Raw genomic sequence first — 22,670 nt, forward strand, 5'->3', positions numbered from 1 at the left:
AGGCAAGACACCAGAATATAAACTGACAGCAAACTGCAGTCCTTACTAGCACTGATGGTGTTACCTAGTTAGGGTAACGAAACATCTGGAAGAAAACAAGCAAGCTCAAAGGGCACCCGGGACCCCCCCCCCCATAGTTATCTCTTGCAGCCCTGCTGAAATTCAGGAAATCCCTAGGAATCTTTCATAGCAAACTATGAACGGTGGAGGGACATTGTATGAAGAATGGCAGAACGTACTCCTAGGCACCCATAGTTACAGGTGATGTCAGGTGCATCATGAGGTCATTGTGCAAACAATGCAATCAGGCCCTTGTGCCGTTGTTTCTGATACAAGCACATAAGTAGGGTCATTGTGATACATTTGCCCACACTCGATCCCTGAATCCTTTATGTCTACATTCAAGCTTTATCACCTCTTCAGTTCTGAGAGCAGTGGCCTTTTGAATCACCCACAATTTTGACTTCTAGATTGGTTGCCGGTAGAGGTGCATCAGTGGTGGGTTTCAAAAATTGTTCGAACCTACTCTGTGGGTGTGGCCTCCTTTGTGGGACTGGCTTGCTGCCCATGTGACTGGATGGGAGTGGCTTGCCGCCCATGTGACCAGATATAAAGATGCCGACGACACTTGTCAGAACCACCTTAAATTACCTCACACACAGCACTGGCATGCATAAGAATATGATGTAAACTTGTTTTTTAAAAGGCATCTTTCGTTTGCGTTAAAACAACTTCAACACACGCAATGTTCTGATTGCACCACAAACGCAGTAGTCATCCTTACCTTTCACAGAGGCACTGAGTTTTATAAATATGAGCATGATAGTGTAGAATAATCATATCCAAGGACCAGTGGTGGGTTTCAAAAAAATTTGGAACCTCTTCTGTAGGTGTGGCCTGCTTTCCAGGTCCACTGGTGGAACCTCTTCTAACCGGTTCGGTAGATTTGACGAACCCGTTCTACCTGATAGGTGCGAACTGGTAGGAACTGACCTCTGAGGTGCATCTAAAGCCAAGGGAAAGGGAGAAAAGTATGCCTGATGATATTTCTAGGTTTTTTTAAACCTTTTTTTTAAAGTTATCTTTCAAAATATTGTCAGGATGTATGCATTTTTAAAAGTAGCCCAAGCTATGTTTTCCTCTAAGCCAAACCTATTTCCTTTTGCTGAGAAAATGCTGATGATCGTAGTTTTGCTTAAACTGACGATCATAGTTTAGTTAAAACTGTTTGTGAGGGAGGCGATCACATGTCAGTCCTCCCTTCCCTGTGTTAAAAGAGAAATGAGAGTTTTTCAGGGTTGAAGAGAAGTTGGCTGCCAGAAATGAACTAGAAACTGAAAAGCAGAAGCCAGAGAGGAATCAAAGCCAAGGAACAAATAGAAATATAACATACCAGCCTTCCCCAGTTTGGTATAAACAATGGTATAATCCAGAAATGCACGGAATATTTATCATTCACACAGAGATTGGTCATGATGTCTGAGCATGGTGGGAATGGTAGCCCATTACATGGGACTATACTTGGAATATCTTATTTGCTCAAGCCAGGACAAAGATCAACCAAGTGGGCCTTATTTCTATCCAGGAGGCTGAGACAGGGTGGAGAGCAGGAGGACCTCTCAAGCTAAAAGCTAGAAATCCTGTGTTGCCAAGATGATTCTCCAGGCTACGTTTTTTGATAGAACTGAACATACACGGAGATTTCCCTTATGGTTTCCAGCAGAACATTTTTAAGATGCCAAAAGGAAGCATATTTAGGGAAAGTTGATGTTTCCTCCTGAAAGTAATTTCCCCTCCATCTAGGAGACAAATGGCTTCTTTGTATGCTTTTAAATGGCTTCTGTCTGGCTCAATTAGAAGGCATGCTGTGGTGTTATGCTATTGCTTGATTTCAGAAATGGGGACCCCCAGGGTTGGGGACTGTGGGGAGGAAGAGATGCAGAGGTGGGCTGCTGCCAGTTCAGACAGGTTCGGGCAAACCGGTAGTCCCAACCACCAGCTCACCCTGTCCACCCACCCCGATGCTATCCCGTCCTATACATCTCATTCTTTGGCTCATTCGCCCCGCCCACTCAGCCCAGCTGATTTCCGAGCCTCTCCCGCTCTACTCACTGTGGCTGCCTGAGAAGGTCTGCTGGAAGCCGCGTGCATGAAATCGCCGTGTGTTGGAAGCCACACACGCGCTCACATTTTCAGTTCTGCATTAGGCGAACCGGTTTAGCCTACATAATGCCAATGATTGCCTTTCTTTTCCTTGTAGTCAACAACAAATATGGCTTGAAATGCAAAAACTGCAAGACTCACATCCATCATCACTGCCAAAGTTATGTGGAATTTCAGCGCTGCTTTGGGAAGATAGTAAGTAGGCCTCTTCTGAGCCACAATGCAATGCATCTGCCCTCTGCCGATGGCTATCCATAACATGATTTGATATGGGAGGTTGCAGTTTTGGTTCTTTGCTTGCTCCATTAGACATGTAGAGAACACTGGGGGTTCCACCACAAAACCGCGGTAGACTAAAGCGCGCTCGACGAAAGCGCGTACGTGACGTCATCACAATGCGACGAAAACAGCACGCTGTGAGCGGTAAACTTAAAATTAACGCGTAAATCTAAACCTAACCCCCCCAAACCTAACCCTAAACCTAACCCTAAGCCTAACCCTTAACCTAACCCTAAACATAACCCTAAACATAACCCTTAACCTAACGCTAAACCTAACGCTAACCCTTAACCTAACCCTAACCCTAACCCTAACGCTTAACGTAACCCTAAACCTAACCCTAACCCTTAACCTAACCCTAAACCTAAACCTAACCCTTACCTTTACGTGAATCGGCTTGCTTTAATTTTATTTTAATTTTATTTTAATTTATTTTTAATTTTATTTGTCGTGCTGCTGATGACGTCAGGTACGCGTTTTGATCGGGCGCGCTTTAGTGGACTGCGGTTTTGACGGGTCACGAACACTGAGATGTAGAAGGGTGATAACTTTTTTCCAGAAAGGTTTGCTACCGGTACTTTGAAAAGGGTAGGATTCTTTTCATTAGTTTTTAATCATAAGTGTAACAAAAGCTGTACGCTCAAGAACCTGCCTATAGCAAGCTGAGTGCTCACAGCTAGAATATAATTAGCTAAAATTGGTGGGGGGGGGGGGTTTGTGTATTATCTTTGGATCCAGATTGGGATGAGGTATAAGGCTGAGGTTACTACATTTTAATTAGCAAAATGGAGAATATTGCAAGAGTATCTTTTAAAGAAATGAGGAAACAAAGCCATTTAATTTGATTTTGGATCCATCAGTATTTGATGATTTTAAAAACATCTATATGGTGAAGTCTATAGGCTGGCTTCCAATAAGAAACGTAAATGTGTTTGTTTGTTTGTTTGTTTGTTTGTTTGTTCGTTCGTTCATTCATTCATTCATTCATTCATTCATTCATTCATTCATTCATTCATTCATTCATTCATTCATTCATTACACTGATATATGACCTATCTTATAACAAACTCTGGGCAGCTCCCAATAAAAAATGAAAGCAATGTAAAAACCACATTAAGATTGCAAAAACGCAGCACATTGAAAACGAACAAACAAACATGATGCCAAGTCAAGCTTCCAATATTCAGTCACCTCATCTGATAAGGGCTTGTGGGAAAAATCAAGTCTTCGGTGCTGTTGGGAAGGTAGAGGCCTGCCAAATGTCAGGGAGAAGAGTGTTCCATTGGCAGGGGCTGCCATGGAAAAACTCCCATAAAGCTCCCATCAGATGCCAATATTTAAGGGAAGGGACTAGGAGCATGCCTACTCTATCGGATCTGGTAGATGAGCTTAGAAAAAGTCGGTCTTGGAGATAATCTGCCCCTGTGCCATATAAGGCTTTCAAAGATGACGACTAGCACTTTGATTTGTACCCAGAAACAAAATTAAAAGCCAGCACGCTCATACAACAGAAGTGTTCGATGGGCAAACCTAGGGGCACTCATCACCATGTGCCCTGCCGTATTCTGGACCAGTTGAAGTTTCTGGGTGGTCTTCAAGAGCAGCCCCATGTAGAGCGCATGGCAGCAATTCAAATAGGAGCTGACCAAGGCATGAGTAAGTATGAGCAAGGCCTCCTGATCCAGGAAAGGGTGCAATTGGTACACTGGTGACTCTGTACAAAAGCCCTTCTAGCCACTGCTCTCTTCTGCTCTTCAAGCAGAAGCAATGAATCTAGGAGGCCTCCAAATTTCACACTGAGTCTGGAAAAGTGTCATCGCATCCAAAATCAAAGAGAGCTCTGGGGTAGGCCTAGAAGCTCAAAACCCCATAGGCCCTCTGTGCTGCCGAGGTTGAGTCAGAACCCGTTCCTCCCCATGGAGTTCATATTTAGGAAAACTGACTGACAGAAACAATAGATCTCAAGGCAGGTAGATTTGAGATACCTAAATGCGGATCTTGTGCCTCCCGTGCTCAAGGTTGTGAAAAGAACGGCTAAAAAAATCTGTTGACTAGACAAGGTGAGAAGGAAACTCCTGGGATTTAGGTATGGGCTTTGATTCCTGTGTTCTGCAGCTCTTCCTGCACTAAGGCATTTGATTCAGCTAAGCTCTATTGGTGAAGTCTCTAATTATTACTGGATATGGCTCAGTTTCTGCAGAGTTTATACCAATGACTGTGTCCGGTAAATATGGCAGGAGCTTCCCAAAACTCTGACCATGAGATTGCTGTTTCCCCACTGCTAAGACTTGTGTGCGTGCCTTTGAGCCAGGTTTTGACTCCTTTAACAACTTCCTAGACCCAAGGACAGTGATGGCAAACCTTTCTGTCATCATGTGCTGAAACTCTCTCTGTGTGTGCGCCCACACAAGCATGCACTTTCACGCATACCCTACACCCACAATGCAATGCACCCTGCCCACCTGCGCATGTGTGTGCGACCCCTCGATGCATGTGTGCGTCTCACACACACACACACACACACACACACACACACCGTGCAGGGGGGAGTTTTTGCCCTCCCCAAGCTCCAGAGGCTTTCCTAAAGCTTCCGGAAGGGCGAAAACGGCTTCCCCCAGGCTCCAGAGCCCATCTGGAGGCCAGATACACGTTCCGTTTTTGGCACCAGGAGGCTTCAGGGAGGACCTTCGGAACCTGGGGGAGGCTGTTTTCACCCTCCCATAGGCTTGAGGAAAGCCTCCAGAGCCTGAGGAGGATGAAAAACAGATGTTCTGGAAGTTTGGAAATGGGCGAGTTTCCGGCCTCCGGAGAGCCTCCTGAGGAGGCTGTTTTTGCCCTCCCAGAGGCTCGAAGAAAGCCTCCAGAGCCTGGGGAAGGCAAAAAACAGGACTTCCAGATGGGCAAAAACAGCCTTCCCCGGCCCTCCAGAAATACTGAAAATCAGCTGGCTGGTCCGTGCATGTGTGTTGGAGCTGACATAGGGCAACAGCTCGCGTGCCCACAGAGATGGCTCCATGTGCCCCCTGTGGCACATGTGCCAAAGGTTCGCCATCACGGCCCAAGGAAATCTCTGCAGTTTTCTTGGCAAGATTTCAGAAGCAATTTGCCCTTCCTCCTTTCCTAAGGCTGCGGGAGAAGAACTGGCCCAACATCACTCAGTTGGCTTCATGCCTAAGGCAGGACTAGAACTCATGGTCTCTTACTTGATAACTTAACCACTATATCAAACTGCCTCTCTCCTGCTAGTAGGTGAGAAACAACAAACCTGGGTAAGATTTCTGGGTTCAGAGCCAAGAAACTAGCTCCTCTCCTCGCCAACAGTTTTATGTCTGGGTGGCATTCATGGATGAATGTGTATGGTGTAATCGTACTCATCAGCTCTACTTGCCTCGAAGCCTCTAAATGTTTACACAGAAGAGCTGTCATTTTTATCTTGCATCATTTCTTCTTGCATTTGTATCCAGGATTGTTGTCGGTATCTGATCCAAATCAACCCGGTCCTTTGGTGCCGCAGGAATTTTAAGTAGGGCACCTTGATTTAAGAGCTAGTTTGCGACACTTGTTCTACATGGATAAAATAATGCACAATCGGAATATCAATCTCCGGAAGTGACTATCTCAAATAGATGTATGCCATTGCCTCTCCATGGGCCAGAATAAAAAATAGAAATGTGCAGTCGTTACGGTGTATATAAGGATTACATTATTTTTCAATTGGAAATTATTCTTGTGGGAGAAAAAGTACATTTATTGGCCCTACAATGGACTTTATACTTTTGAAAAATGGATTCCAATTCTTAGTGCAGTGCAATGCAAGCACATTGCCTTTGATAGATTGAAGCCACAATTCCCTAACTGCAGAATTGGAGGAGAGCAGTGGGTGAGTAAGCTAACAAATTACCCAGTATTTTTGTATATTATTAAAAGCTGAAGCAGCCAAGAACATAAATAGCTTTATACTAAAAGTTCGGTTATGAACATTTTTTACCTGCTTGGAGAAAACCAAATGGTTCCCCAGAAAATCACTTCCCGACCCCAGTATTATTTGCAGTAATTTGGGCTTTGGAGTACAATTTTTTTCCTATGATCTTAGACCAGTGGTTCTCAACCTTCCCATTGGCGCAACCCAGAGGTGGGTTGCTGCCAGTTCGCACCAGTTCAGTAGAACCGGTTCGTCAAATCTACCGAACCAGTTAGAAGAGGTTCCACCAGTGGACCCAGAAAGCAGGCCACACCTACAGAAGAGGTTCCAAAATTTTTTGAAACCCACCACTGACACACACATACACACATACACACACACAAACACACACACACACACAGAGAAGGAGAAAGAGAAAGAAAGGAAGAAAGAAAAAAAGAAAGAAAAAGTGAGAGAGAGATGAAAGAAAAAAAGGAAAAAGGGACAGAGAGACAAAAGGAAGGAAAGAGAGAGAGAGAGAGAAAGAAAACATATGACCGGCAAGCCACTCCCACCAGGTCACATGGCCAGCAAGCCACTCCCACAAAGGAGGCCACACCCACAGAGTAGGTTCGGGAAAAAAATTGAAACCCACCACTGGCGTAACCCACAGTTCCTCATGTTGTGGTAATCCCCAACCATAAAATTGGTATCTCGGTTCCTAAGACCATCGAAAATATGTGTTTTCTGAAGGTCTTAGGCGACCCCTGTGAAAGGGTCGTTCGACCCCCCAAAGGGGTCCCAACCCACAGGTTGAGAACCACTGCCTTAGACAGCCAGGGATCACACTGAATCAGATTACATAAATGAGAGCAAACATAGCTGAGACATTCTTAGCGTAGAACAGGAGTGTCAAACTTGATTTCATTGAGGGGCACATCAGGGTTGTGTTTGACCTTGGGGGTGTGGCCAGCTCAATGTCACTCATATCAGGGGAGCCTGTGGTGGTCTGAGTGCTCTGCCAGTGAAAACGGCTCCCGAACTCTGTTTTTGGCTGCAGCAGCCTCCTGCAATCATCTGCTAGTGAAAATGGAGCTTGGGAGGGCTGCCCGCAGCCATCATGAGCTCTGGTTTTGGCTGCAATGGCCTCCTGCATGCACATGTCCCTCCTGAGCTCCATTTTTGCTGGCAGAGGCACCATGGGCCACTCCTTTGCTGTTTCCAGGGTGGCCCTGCAAGCCAGATCTAAGTACCCCACGGGCTAGATCCAGCCCACGGGCCTTGAGTTTGACAGCCTTGGCTTAGAATAACATAGGCCAGGTGGATGAAGCCAGTCAATTAGTTTCTCTTTAGCAGGTCCAATCAATAGAACCTAGCTTTTTCTGAACATTGGGATGTAAAAAACAGTTGCAACCAGGACTCTTCTCTTTCTAATTTGGGATTTCACAATACTCTAGTCTCCCTATTGCAGAACACACACAATCTTTTGCAAGGGCAACGAATAACATCATATTTTTTAGTAACCAAGTGTGATTCGACACACAAGGAATTTGTCTCCGGCGCAAAGATCTCAGTGTTTATACAAACAACAAAGTGATACATCATAAAAAAAATAAAATACCTGTTGTGTCTACCAGTGGCCTGCAGAGCTGTCAGCAGAGTTGGACAGTGAGGAGGTTGGGGAGGAACATGGGCCGGTCCTGGAGTCCGGGGAAGGCTCTGATGAGGGATCTGTGTCGGAGGCAGAGAGGGGGCCAGGACCATCTGGGAGTTATGTGCTGCCTCTGTGGCCTCTAGAGTCTGATATCAGTGAGGCAGAGGAACAGGGGGAGCCTGTTCCCAGTGCGTGCATGCGCAGAGCTGGCAGAAGGCAAGAACAAAGCAACTTTGTTTGTTCTGGACGGTTTAAACTCTGAAGCTCCGTTTGACTCTGTGCTCTGTTTGGCAAAACTAATTGGCAATTAGGTCTTCGGCAGTGTATCAAAGGAGATTAAAGTGGGTTCTTATCAGCTTTAAAGACTGTGGCAGACTTCTGTCGGACTCTTTACAAACTGTTTGTGAATCATTATAGTCTGTGAATGAACATAATTCATAGCCGTTTAAATTAAAAAAAAGGGGTTTGGGGACTAAGCATGTGATTTTTACCGTCTCAGGAAGCCTAGGTCCGAACAATACCAGGGGCTGCTCGGCCAGGTTGACTAGAAATAGGCATAAATAATTTTTGCTCCCTGGAAGAGGTCAAAAATAAAATTAAACTATATTAAATATATGCAATGAATTAATATTTCATGCATTTAATGATTTCCCATTTCCATCATCCTGAAAATTATCATAAAGTGTAAAGTTTAGGAAAGCTTTTAGAGGCTACTGCCAACGTTTTGGGGGACTCCGCATTTTGTCCACACTGGCTTTATTAGTCCTGTTGATAAATCGGCAGAAGAACTCTTTCTGCATCTTATGAAAATGTGTGCTACATGGTGTTATTTATAAAAACAAGCATTAGGCTATGGTTAGACTGCAGTGTTTCTCAACCTGGGCAACCTTAAGTCCTGTGGACTTCAACTCCCAGAATCCCCCAGCCAGCACAGCTGGCTGGGGAATTCTGGGAGTTGAAGTCCACAGGACTTAAGGTCGCCCAGGTTGAGAAACACTGGGTTAGAGATTCTTTTCAAGGGTAATAGCTTCCTCTGTCACCAAGCTCCATCATTTGGGAGAAAAATGGGCTTTGTCCCCTTTTACCCACGTTCTTGACCGTGTATAATCTTACTCTTCAGCCTCCAGGTTTCCGCCGGGCTTACAGCTCTCCATTGTACAGTGCCCAACAACTCTCAGGTGGTAAGTCAGCCATCCAAAAGGACTTTAACTCTTGGTCATCCATCCTCAGAAACACCTCCGTTTTACAACTTTGTTTGTTCATTTATTTCACAGCTAGCCGAAATGATCCTGTCTTCGATACCCTGCGGTCGGGAGTTATCATGGCGAACAAGGAGCGCAAGAAAGGACAGGATAACAAAAAAAACGTAGGAAGCCAGTATGGTGAAACATCCCAACGTAAAAGGGTGGTGCATAAAAGGCTATTCAAGCTGGAATAATGGATGGAGATAGAAGCCATTCTAAAGCTAACATTGGCCACATATAGTGCAGTGTTTCTCCGAAAACACCATCACTCCAATAATAAGCCCAACCCTAATTTTTTTGCGGGTAGGCAAGAGGTGGGTTCCTACCAGTTCACACCTATTCGGTAGAACCGGTTCGTCAAATCTACCAAACCGGTTAGAAGAGGTTCCACCAGTGGACCCGAAAAGCAGGCCACACCTACAGAAGAGGTTCCAAATTTTTTTGAAACCCACCACTGGGGTAGGCCTAATATTATCCCTACTCCAAAAATAAGCTTGGAAAGGATGAGCGTGGCCAGCACAAGTGCCGGCGTGGGAGGGGGGGAACTGTCCGGCTGCAGCCTGCTGGCCCCTTGGGGCAGCGCAAATACCACTTTTGCCCTTCTCTTCTGCTTGTTGGGGGCGCATTTCCGCAACCAGCTGCTTTGCTTTTTCCCTCTTTTTGGGAGGCTCGCGGAAGGCTTTTTGGCAAATGGGAGGAAAATGGAGAGGGGGATTTTCTTATTTTCTGTCTTATTTTCTGAGAAACACAGTCATAGCAATATCACTTAGACTTATGTGCTGCTTTACAGCACTTTACAGCCCTCTCTAAGCTGTTTACAGAGTCAGCATATTGCCCCCAACAATCTGGGTCCACGTTTTACCAACCTTGGAAGGCTGAGTCAATCTTGAGCTGGTCAGCATCGAACTGCCGGCCAACTGCCAGCCTGCAATACTGCATTCTAACCACCGCACCATATATAGCATTCCAGCTATTTCTAGACTCTCCATTCCTCATGTTGGCTGGGACTGATGTGAGTCCAGTAAAATCTGGAGGGCTACATTTTCACCATCCCCCTTTAAATTACTTAAAATATTCAACTATTCTTCTCCTCCTCTCTTTAAATTCATGCTACAAGGCACTAATCTGCCATCCAGAATCTGTTGATGCTGGGAACTCTGGATTCTCATCAAGATTCTGCAGAGCTGAAGAAGCTTCTTGGATGAGAAGCAAAACATCTTCAAAGAAAAACCAGAAAGTCCAGTTACCTTTTGAAAAAGCACCTTTGGGACAACCATGACCTAGATCAGTGGTTCCCTAACTTGGCAACTTTAAGACTTATGGACTTCAACTCCCAGAATTCCCAGAGCTGGCTGGAGAATTCTGGGAGTTGAAGCCCACAAGTCTTAAAGTTGCCAAGTTTGGGAACCACTGACCTAGATGACTGAGAATCTCCATCTATGATTATGATTATTTAATATTATTATAATCAATACCAACGTAATGAACACTGTTGTAAATATTTTGATTGCTACTTCCTAAAACTGTACCCAGACAACACACAGTTAAATTGAAAATGGAATTTTTATGTGTTATAAAATAAAAAACTCGGGGAGGGGGAAATCTCCATCTAGTGTAAGGTTTGAAGTTTAGTGTAGATGAAGGGTAGAAGTTTATCATTAGTGTATTTTGATTCTCATCGCTCTAAGTTTATTGATTGGGGTTGCATATGATTGGGGTGGTATATAATTGGGGTGGCATATATATATTGTGAAATAAATATTTTCTATTCTCCTTCCTATATTTTAGCCTTTGGCTGCCATGATGGAAGAAGAAACAGATGCCCCCAAACCAGAAAGTGACAAACCGGAGGGAGGTAAGTATTAACAGACTTCAGAAAACCTGTTATCTCTGGAATCCAGAGTCTAAATATTTGTTAAGCAAATGTTGCTCAAGTAAACAATGTACAAAAGAAGCCAGAAGATCACTGAAAAGAAGAGGAACCCCTGCTGCCCACGAATTAAAACTTTTTCCCATGAGACATCTCAGGAGAGACAACAGTTGCTCAACTGTAACCAGATGTGAGTCTGCTTACGTTTTTGAGTGAAGTTCACCTAGGTTAGGGATGTTAAACTCGATTTCATTGAGGGACGCATGAGGGTTGTGTTTGACCTTGGGTGGCCAGGGTGGGCATGGCCAGCTCGACATCACTTGTCCCGGGGGTGCCTATAGTGATCAGAGCATTCTGCCAGTGAAAACGGGCTCCCAAGCTCCGCTTTTGGCTGCAATGGCTTCCTGCAGCCCTTCTAAGCTCCATTATCACTGGCAGAGGCACCACGGCTGGTCCAGTGGTGGGTTTCAAAAATTGTTCGAACCTACTCTGTGGGTGTGGCCTCCTTTGTGGGACTGGCTTGCTGCCCATGTGACTGGATATGAAGATGCCGACGACACTTGTCAGAACCACCTTAAATTACCTCACACACAGCACTGGCATGCATAAGAATATGATGTAAACTTGTTTTTTAAAAGGCATCTTTGGTTTGCGTTAAAACAACTTCAACACACACAATGTTCTGATTGCACCACAAAGGCAGTAGTCATCCTTATCTTTCACAGAGGCCCTGAGTTTTATAAATATGAGCATGATAGTGTAGAATAATCATATCCAAGGACCAGTGGTGGGTTTCAAAATTTTTTGGAACCTCTTCTGTAGGTGTGGCCTGCTTTCCGGGTCCACTGGTGGAACCTCTTCTAACCGGTTTGGTAGATTTGATGAACCCGTTCTACCGAATAGGTGCGAACTGGTAGGAACCCACCTCTGGACTGGTCCTTCACTGTTTCCAGGGCGGCCTGTTGGCCGAGCTTTATCCTTTAACTATAAAATACAAATATAAAAGTGAAATGAATGTAATGAATCAAGGCCAGAAAAAAAAGGACACCTAAATTTGTGACCTGTAAGCAGGGAAAAGAAAGCAGACTAGTACAAGAAAAGCAGAGAAAGGGGGAGTTAATTTATGAATAATTTCTTTTTTAGGCCTTGAAAAAAAAGCAAACTAGGAAAATTGTGGCATTTTATTTTCAGTGCCCTGGGAGAAGGGAGATTGTCTGATCTTTTATCCATACAGGTAATCTTCGAGTTACAAATGTAATGGAGCCTGCCAATTACACTAGTAACTCGAGGATTCGTAGCACTGAATCACATAACTGGAACGTGATCACTCCCTGCTTTTCCTCACACATTTGCTAATCGAATATGCAGGTCGTTAAGTGCAAGAGGCAACTTGGGGGGGAGGGGGGAGGAGGCCATGAGTGGTGGGTAGTGCTTCCAATCACCTAAGGCCTCCTCCAACCCACTGATATATCTCATGTTCCCCCACCCCTATATCCTGCCTGACTGGGTCATTTATCATATGTAGATCTCAATGATCAAGGAAGCTGCCTCTTCTCCAGCCCCTCTGCCATGGTTTTGCCTTGAGCAAAGGCTTGCTGAGGCCTGCAGGGATGAAAGATTGTATCCCTATAGGCTCTGGCTGTCTTTGAAAAAAGACTTTCCCAACGAGAACGGAGCCCAGGAGGGGCGCATGTGTCCAGATCTCTGTTCTCAGCAGCAAAGGCTTTTTGCAAAGATGGCAAAAGGCTTTGCAAACAGAGGGAAGGCTTCCTTCCGTTTCCAAAGTCTTTTGCCCCAGATCTCGCCCAAGCCTCCATTTGCAGAGAACAGAGTCCTAAAGTACCATGAGATCATGCGAAATCAGTAGCCTGAGGTCTCACATGATCTTGCAGTACTTTAGACTTCCATTCTCTTCGAACACACCGAAGGCTTGAAGCACCAAAGCAAGCCAAGGAAATGAAAGTTCGCTAGATCTTCGCAAAGTGAGTAACCACAGCGCCAATACCTGTGATGACCCAGGGGAGGGCGGGGAATAGGCAGGGCAAACGTTGCGGGGCCTCTGTGATTGTTCGTAAGTACGAACGACTCCGTGGTGCTGTAACATTCGTAACTTTGGGACTGTGTCATAAGTACTTGGGGCGCGGGGGTGTGTGTTATGTCATAACTTCGAATGGTTTCTGTTCTGACCCCCCTCGTCCCACACCAACACACACTCCGAGCCAAAGATAAGTTACGACATTTAATGAACAGACAGACAGGTCCTTGGCAGCAAACCAGCACAGACAAGCTTGGGCAGCAATAAACACAGATAAGGCTTGGCAGCAATCCAGCCTGCCAAGCTCATAACAATGTTCTCCGACATTCAATCCTGCGTTGACTTCTGCAAAGAGGGGCATGTGCACAAGTAGTCTTTTTATAGTCTGGAGAGGAGCCTAATGACCACCAGCTGAGTGCAATTACCTCCTGTAACTGCGCAACTGTTCCTGACGCCTATTAGCTCTTCGGTGCCGTGCATCCAGGAACAACTCACTACTGGCTTCCGGCTCACTCTCCCTTGTCTCCTCCCCACTGGTCCAAGGCTCAGGCGCCTCCTGGTGGCCAACCAGCCTCTCTGCACCCTGCTCTGAGTCGGAACCCTGTCCAGGGTCCTCCACATCCTCCAGAGCCAACTCATCGGGCCCCTCACTGTCGGAGTCTGGTGGCAGCTCCCACGGCTCCTGCTGTGCCACAAAAGGTTTCTAAGTGAACTTTCCTAACTCAAGGATTACCTGTATTTCATCCCATCTGAATTTCACTTTCTTGCTTGTTTGTTTTTAATCCAGGAAAACCAGAAGGACAGAAAGCAGAGAAGAATGCCCCGGATGACAAGGTGCTTGTTCCTCATTCTTGCATGGGAGAGAGGAAGAGGGAGAGAATGTGCTTGCTAGTTTCCAGATTGAACACAGTGGCTACACTCTTTCTTGTCTCCAAATCCTACAAGTTGTGATGCTGTTGCAAGTCACTGCTCTTCACTTGCCACCTCTGATTATTCAAATGGTTGCCTGCTGTTTATTTCCTGTATGGTCAACTCCATGTTTTCTTTTTTTCCTGCACAGATCATATTGGTAGAAAGGACTGCATGGAGGGGTGCGGGGGGATAGGAAAATGGTACATAGAGAAGTCACTCAACTCATGTATATGTATTCTCTCAAGATCAGAATCTCAAGGCCAGAACTCAGTCTGTTGAGATTGAGCAAGCAAGCTCCCAGTGTGCTTGCTTGCTTACTTTATTGCCTACGGCCTCAGTTTCCACCAATCAGATTCCATTAATCATCCATATACACTTAAAGAAGTTTACACATAGTACATTTTGAACATATGAACAGCATAGATTTCAGAAAATCTTTATATAGAGTATAATGGAAAGGGATGGCTAGTTTGTTACTACTTGTGCCAGATAATTGAGGATTAGAAATCCTTGCTTAGGTCCACAGAAAGACCTATATTTGTAGAGATGTAAGGTTGGGTAGCTACAAGATTTTGAATAGCTCAGCCCTAATATCTTGCTTGCTATCCTGCTTTCCAGAGGTGGATTAAATCTACTTTGGAGATCCATGCATGGATGCTCCTGGTCATATAAACATGTTTATTTGTACACCTATGAATAATCTGTTTTGATTCCTTGCCCATCCAGACACTAATTTTATAAAGGATATCTGTAGAAAGAGCTTGTGTTTTGCCAGCATTAAAGATTTCTGACAAGAACATATATACCTGAGGGCAAAATATATTAGGTAACATCAGAAGTGGTATTCAGCAGGTTCTGACCAATTCTGGAGAACCAGTGGTGGAAATTTTGAGTAGTTTGGAGAACTGGTAAATACCACCCCTGACTGCCTCTCCCCCAGCTATTCTCTGCCTCCCAATTCCCAGCTGATCGGGAGGGAATGGGGATTTTACAGTATCCTTCCCCTGCCACGCCCAGCAAGCCATGCCAGAACCGGAAGTAAAAAATGTTAAATCCCACCACTGGGTAACATCAATACTTTACACAATTTGGGTAATTACCTAGTTTGATAATGAAACTTCTGCAAGAAAACCACGAAGCTTAGAGAGCATCAAGGACCTCACAGTTCAACCCTGAGCTTCAAATATTCTCTTCTATCATTGACCTTAGCTTGGCAGGATTACCCCAGGTTATGACCCACATGTAAGTTTTCTGGGAAGCCCAACCTACAAATTAGCTTGGAAATCCAAGAACCATCCCTAAAGGAGGCTATAGCTTCCACTTCCATAACATTGCAAAGAAAACTGGCAATGGATAAGTCACCAAGAGTCAAGTTTGACTTGAAAGAGACTTTACTTCTTTTCTTCTTTTGAACAGAGTAAGAAGCAGCAAACTGGTTTCCCACAGTCTCACTACTTTATTGCACTCTATCGCTTCAAAGCCTTGGAGAAGGATGACTTGGATTTTCAGTGAGTAACAAAATTGTCTTGTTTTCATTGATTAGAACAGTGTTTTTCAATCTTGGCAACTTGAAGATGTCTGGACTTCAACTCCCAGAATTCCCCAGCCAGCGAATGCTGGCTGGGGAATTCTGGGAGTTGAAGTCCAGACATCTTCAAGTTGCCAAGGTTGAAAAACACTGGATTAGAACATCACCAACCTCAAGCCTTCTTAAACCGCTGCTCTGTAGAAACAAATCCCAACATAGAAGTGTCTGGGTTGAGTTTCTGGTACATTTTATCAAAGTCATGTCAATAGAAAGGGGTGCAGTCTCAGGGCTTTAGAGACTGAGGAGTAATCTATGGAGCAGAGGTGGTATTCAGTAGGTTCTGACCAGTTCTGGAGAACCGGTAGCGGAAATTTTGAGTAGTTTGGAGAACCGGCAAATACCATCTCTGGCTGGCCATGCCCCCATCTCTTCTCTTCTGAGTTCCAGCTGATTGGAAGGAAATGGGGATTTTGCAGTATCCTTCCCCTGGAATGGAGAGGGAATTGAGATTTTACAGTATCCTTTGCCTGCCACGCCCACCAAACCATGCTCACAGAACCAGTAGTAAAAAAAATTGAATCCCACCACTGCTATGGAGTAATATGGAGCTAAAATGCAATATGCTCAGATAGTCTTTAAACAAGTCATTGATTACAAGGGATTTGGAACTCAAAACTTTGCTGTGCTGATTTTACATGAATGTAAACAGTAATGTGAGAATGCTGAGACCTCAAACAAAACATCAAGACATAACTTGTCTTGAAGGAGGTTTCCTTATTCAGGAATATCAAGGGCTTGTGGAACACCATAGCTGTATCTCTCTTAAGTCAGTGCATGCATCCCATGTAAGACTGGGAGATCTCCACACATCAGCTTCTTTGTATGGTTTTGTGGGGAAGGGCTGGGAGACAAGTGAAAAGAGCTTATCCTGTATGCAAATGTAGGTACTGGCAACAATACATATAGAATCCTACCAATGGTTGCAAGATGGATATAGAAGAATAGAGCATTTGTCAGGCTGCTTGGATGTTCTGGTGCTCAGCTAAGACTTTTGTATCTCATTACCTTGTTGAGTTTGTGGTAGTGTAAGGTTTGGCGATGTGCTTAAGTCAACGATAGGCCAAAAGAAGAGCTTAAGTGAAGACTTGGAAAAGAAACAGCTTTTTATTTTTGATCAAAGCAAAGAGCTGGGTAGACCATTCCATGAACATACCGACAGGGTGCACATAAGGAAGACCACACCTTGGGGAAGGTATGGCACCAGAGGTGGGTTCCTATTGGTTTGGATCGGTTTGGACCGGTTCGGCTGAGTAGGTAGTAACTCGGCTGGCCCCGCCCTTGAACCGGTTCTATCGGTGGCGCCATAGGCACCGCCATCTTGTTTTTTGCTTCTGCGCATGTGCAGTTTTTACACTACTGCGCATGCACCCACGCAAAGCGCATCCCTGAGTGAACCAGCAGTAATAGAAGCTGGAACCCACCCTTATATGACGCCCTTTTATACCTTCAGAGACAACAGCATAGTACCCAATTCTGCACTCCTGGCCCATGCCTTCCTTGTAGCCCTGCATTGGCCGTGCAGCAAGGAACAGGGGGGCTGAGTGCTTAGCAACAGAGGGACTGGGTGCTTAGCAACAGAGGCATTTGCCCGATGTAATCTTGCTAGGCCATGACACACCCCGCACAGGTACTGAGTTGTACACAAAAACAAGATAGCAGGAGTTAGATCACTGGTAGAAGCAAATGGCAGAGGCAATTCTAATTCTTACAGGAGGAAAGCAATTCTTACAGAAGTGAAATAGCAAGTTATTATTATGTCCCAGTAATTCTACCTATTCTACTATTATTATGTCCCTTCAGTAGAACCATGAAGGAAGTATGGGGGGAAGTTGCCATCTTTGTCAGATATTCAGAACTGGGAAAGAAAGGACTGAATGGCCAGAATGGGCCATGTTGTTCAGCAGTTCTGACTCGCAATAGTATTTTCATTGTTGGGTCCTTGTTCTCTTTCAGCCCTGGGGACAAAGTTGCAATTGTTGACGACTCCAATGAAGAATGGTGGCGGGTAAGAAGATGGCTTCTCTTTCAGGATCTAAGCCTGTTCATTGTGAAGAAAGCTCTTGATCTTTCAAAGTTTTTAAAAATATTTGGGATTTCCTCTGTTTCAGCTTTTACTATGGCTGGAGTCTTCTTCCTTCAGTATGACTTGAAATATATTTGAGTGATTTAACTAAACTTGGCAAAATAGTGTCCGTCCCCCGTCCCCACAGAAGTCAGTTACTGAGTGAAAATGAAAAATGGGCAACCATTTAACGATCAGGTGTTGAATATATAGTATATAATTAGAAATAAGCATTTTAAAAAATAGTGTCATGTCACAAACTTGTGAAATCCAGGGCTTTCTATTATAGTTTCTTCCTAAGTTTTGGGGAGGGGGGGAGCAAGGGGAAAGAGAGTTTGTTTGGGAACTCTGCTACAAATGTTTGGGTGTGCCCTGCTTCAACATTGTATGAAACTCTACAGCTAGTTTTTGGCAGCTGTAGTCAGGGAAGGGTTAAAAATGAAACAATATCATTAAGATGCCCAACCAAAGGGGGCGGGACTGCAGAATATCCTATTTCCACCTGCTTTGTAGTATTATATAAATCACATCCCCTCCCCCATATTTAAAAAATGTTCAGTCCAGTCTCTGGCCCTCAATAGCCTGCCTAAGGTTAAGGTAAAGGTTCCTCCCGTGCGTATGTGCTACTAGGTCCTGACTCTAGGGGGTGGTGTTCATCTCCATTTCAAAGCCATAGAGGCAGCGCTGTCTGAAGATGTCTTTGTGGTCATGTGGCCAGCATGACTAAACACCGAAGGCGCACGGAGCGCTGTTACTGTTCCATCAAAGCTGGTCCCTATTTTTTTACTTGCATTTTTACATGCTTTCGAACTGCTAGGTTGGCAGAAGCTGGGACAAATAACAGGAGCTCATTCCGTTATGCGGCACTAGGGATTTGAACCACCAAACTGCCAACTTTTCTGATCGACAAGCTCAGCGTCTTATCCACTGAGTCACCGCGTTCCTTAATAGGCTGCCTAATCTGCCACAAAATATATATATCCATCCTCTGTCAATAAAATGTTATGAATGACAATGTTAAAAACTGTATAGTTTCATGAAAGAATTCAAAGCCATTAGTAATATTAATTTTGTATTTTTCCTTTACGAAATATTTCCTTTTGTAAAATTCACTCATTTTTCTCTCACACTATTTTTTAATGTTCCACATTTAGAACATGCAAGTCGCTTACTGTCCTGAAAATGGCTTAATGAGCAGTTTGCAGGATTATTGATGTCAATTTTGAGGAATGAGGATAATTAAAATATATCATGTTGACAAGAGCTAATGTTCCAAAATATTAGTTAGTTACTTGTCCCTTCCTCCTTTTTTTAAAGAGCAAAAGTGTATTTATGTGCTGAAGGAGAGAATCACTGCAAATTGCCAATTTTCCTCTCTGCCTTTTTTGAAGAAAAAAAAAACCCCTCACGTTAATCCCATCTTGTTTCATGGCGATAGAATTGGGAATTTGGGGAGGGGAGGGGAGGTTATTTCTTTATAAAGTAACTTCGTGCATGAATCTCCTAGGGGAAGAAAATTGGACAGATTGGAGACAAAATTGGATACTTTCCACCAAACTTTATTATCCGAGTCCGTGCAGGAGAACGCGTGCATAAGGTCATGAGGTCTTTTGTGGGCAACAAAGAAATTGGTCAGATTACATTAAAAAAGGATCAGGTATGTCTCTTTGAAGTACTTCGTTCAGATCAGAGGTGGGTTCCTACCAGTTCACACCTATTCGGTAGAACCGGTTCGTCAAATCTACCGAACCGGTTAGAAGAGGTTCCACCAGTGGACCCGGAAAGTAGGCGACACCTACAGAAGAGGTTCCAAAAATTTTTGAAACCCACCACTGGCATCTTGTAACTTGACAGCTTTAAGACTTCAATGACTCTGGCATGCTTCAATGCCAGAGTTTCTGAATAGCTACTTGGACCAACCTAAGTATTAATACATAATTTCATATCCGGTCACATGGGCGGCAAGCCACTCCCACAAAGGAAGCCACACCCACAGAGTAGGTTCCAACAATTTTTGAAACCCACCACTGGTTCAGATATAAATAAATGTTCCCCCCTCCCTCACCCTTCTGAACAGCCAAAAACAATGATAACTTTTACACCTTTGAGCTGAAAGGTCACATTCACTGGAAAACTGCTCCCTATTTTTCAACAAATTGATCTTAGATATCCCATCCTTTTCTGGCAGAGGATTTAAAAGTTAAGTAAACAAGGGCTACAACAGCACAATTTATCTTTCTTTCCCCCTCCCACCCACCCCCCTGCAATTTTTTTCTGAAATTGAAAAGTGGGATTTTTAGTTGTGTTTTCATCTGATAATTATCACATAAGCCAGAGCTAGGGGGAGAACAGTTTAAAAAGAAATTGATCATGTTTAGATTTCCCAGGGAATCTGGGTACATGATAGTTATAAAACCCAGCTTTTTAAAAACACATTGTTTAAATCAGGGGTCTCCAACCTTGGCAACTTTTAACTCCTGGCTGAGGAATTCTGAGAGTTGAAGTTTAGTTTAGTTTACCTTGTACAATGAAATTAAATGCGATCTGCAGTGTACAATGACAGTTCAGGTTGTGGCTGTTAAGGAATCATTTGCAGTCATTAAGCACAACATCAGATGGTGGCTGGTTTCCTCATTGACTTGACTTATTGGAAGCTGGCTTGCCAAGTGCCCCAGTCATGATCCTGTGACTGCGGGGATACTGCGACAGCCACAACTTTAAAAACCAGCCATAAGTCTTCTTGTTGAGCACTGAAATCCACCAGTTTTAACGTTGCCAAGGTTGGTCTAAATAACAGCCCCCAACCGATTCTTAGTTTTTTTCTTTCTAAACTCAGGTCATGTGCTACTTATTGGCAGGTCCTCCCCCCTCCTTCCCTCTATATAAATGCACAAGAACTCCTTCCTAGAAAATGTGGTAATCTGCTCGGGGATTCTGCCTCATCTAACATCTCTTATCCTCTTATAGATTGTGGTACAGAAAGGAGAGGAGCTGAATGGGTATGTCAAAGTCTACACTGGCCGCAAAGTGGGACTCTTCCCCGCGGACTTCTTGCAGGAGATCTGAGCTCCAACCCTGGCATTCACAAGGATTTCATAGCCGAGGCCAGAGACGGCCAGAGTGTTTGAGTGTCCGTTACCAGCTGCCAACGCTTCTCTGCAAGGAAGCGGAGTTTCTGCAGGTCTGTGGTCCAGGAGCTAAGGCATCACAAGATGGCCTGGATTCAAGGCAAGAAGCTTATCTATCTGGCCCCGGAGAGGACTCAAGTGCTTCTCTTGAACTCTGCACTTGGCTGCTGGCAGATTCCGGAATGGGTTCAGCCATTGCCCCTTTACGATATTGTCATGAAGGTGCTGGGATGCGGCCAAAGCTGCTCCACTTCCTGTCTGCGAAGAAAGTAGTGATTGGACAGATTGATTGACAGAATTGACAAATGGCAAGAGTTACTGCTGCCGCCCCCTGTAGGTGGCACTAACATGTGCATGCATTTACTTCAGGATATGGCTGTCCCTTTGCTGGCAGAGGGGGAGCCTGGCTCCTAGTTTACTTGGATGGCATAGATTCGGTTACGTTTTGCCAATAATATCTGTTACCCTTTTCCATCTCTCGCCTATCTGTGTTGATGCAAAGCAGCAAGTTTCTGGATTAATAGAGAATATTTGACATGAGGGGTCCTTGGTGCTCTCCGATCTTGGTTGGTTTTTTTTTTTTTTAAAGACATTTCATTACCTAAACTAGGTAACATCATCAGTTGTAGCACTGGTGATATTACCTAGCTTTGGTAATGAAACATCTGCCAAACACACACACACACACACACACACACACACACACACACACACACACAAAACCAAGCTGAGAGAGCTCCAAAGACCTCCTAATTTCTGAATTTGCTGTCAATTGCTGGGAGGCTATGGAATTGTTCTGCTCTCTTAAATTGAACTGATATTTATATCACTCTTGTTATCCTCTTCCACTTGTTTTGATACCTTCAAGCTATTGTTCGTGACCCAACAAATGCGCGCCCGACAACAGCGCACCGACAAAATCGCGGTGATAAAACCGCGATGTCGACAGTGCGCTGATGAATGAGCACAGAAGCGCACTGACAAAAGAGCGCCAACAGAAGCGCCATTACGATTAAGGTAAGGGTTAGGGTTATGTTTAGGTTTAGAGTTAGAGTTAGGGCTAGGGTTAGGGTTAGGGTTAGGGTTACGTTTAGGGTTAGGGTTAGGGTTAGGGTTAGGGTTATGTTTAGGGTTAGGGTTAGAGTTAGGGTTAGGTTCAGGGTTAGGTTCAGGGTTAGGGTTAGGTTCAGGGTTAGGTTCAGGGTTAGGTTTAGGGTTAGGTTCAGGGTTAGGGTTAGGTTCAGGGTTAGGTTCAGGGTTAGGTTCAGGGTTAGGGTTAGGTTCAGGGTTAGGGTTAGGGTTAGGGTTAGCTTAGGGTTATCTTTAGGGTTAGGTTTAGAGCGCGCTTCTGTCGGTGCGCTGTTGTCGGCGCGCTTCTGTGCTCATTCGTTGGCGCGATTTCAAACTCGTGCTTTTCTGCCTGCGGTTTTGTCGGCGCACTTTTGTCGAGCGCACATTTGTCGGTGAACTGCTATTGTTGATGCCTGACAGCTGCCTGGTCTGCTCCCTGTATTTTTCTTGCCAAGGTTTTTCAGAAGTAGCTTGCCTTTACTTGCCTCCTAGGGTAGAAAAAGAGCCACTGATCCAAAGTCACTCAGCTGGCTTTGTGTCCAAAGTGGGAGTAGAACCCACAGCCTCCTAGTTTTTAGCCTGGTGCTTTAACCACTGGCTCTTGTCCTTTTCCACTACTTTCCTTCTATTATGAAATTATGGTTGGTCGCACAATAGCCAGGTGTCTAGGCTGCATTTTGCATTATCCCCCACCTATTTCATCCTTCCCAAGGATCTGGGATAGACAGATGTAATTGTTTAATAATATTAAGGATATTGTTGC

At 44.5% G+C, this 22,670-nt stretch overlaps 1 protein-coding gene across 4 annotated transcripts in view; it reads left to right on the forward strand.

Annotated features, from left to right (window-relative positions):
• Positions 1-21,884, forward strand: part of STAC3 (SH3 and cysteine rich domain 3) — a 37,201-nt gene extending 15,317 nt beyond the window's left edge. For all 4 annotated transcript variants that reach the window (XM_087707890.1, XM_087707892.1, XM_087707893.1 and 1 more), the window contains exons 4-12: positions 2,261-2,358; positions 9,118-9,178; positions 9,272-9,363; positions 11,030-11,096; positions 13,934-13,980; positions 15,475-15,566; positions 17,600-17,651; positions 19,216-19,365; positions 20,676-21,884. In XM_087707890.1, coding sequence (XP_087564016.1) covers positions 2,261-2,358; positions 9,118-9,178; positions 9,272-9,363; positions 11,030-11,096; positions 13,934-13,980; positions 15,475-15,566; positions 17,600-17,651; positions 19,216-19,365; positions 20,676-20,774 — 758 coding nt within the window. In that variant the 3' untranslated portion in view covers positions 20,775-21,884. The remainder of the gene's footprint in view (positions 1-2,260; positions 2,359-9,117; positions 9,179-9,271; positions 9,364-11,029; positions 11,097-13,933; positions 13,981-15,474; positions 15,567-17,599; positions 17,652-19,215; positions 19,366-20,675) is intronic.
• Positions 21,885-22,670: the final 786 nt, after the last annotated feature.

The sequence above is a fragment of the Thamnophis sirtalis genome, unplaced genomic scaffold (genome assembly GCF_051295495.1).
Source record: "Thamnophis sirtalis isolate CommonGarterSnake01/CBP01778 unplaced genomic scaffold, rThaSir2_p1.2 scaffold_3, whole genome shotgun sequence".
Classification (NCBI taxonomy): domain Eukaryota; kingdom Metazoa; phylum Chordata; class Lepidosauria; order Squamata; family Natricidae; genus Thamnophis; species Thamnophis sirtalis.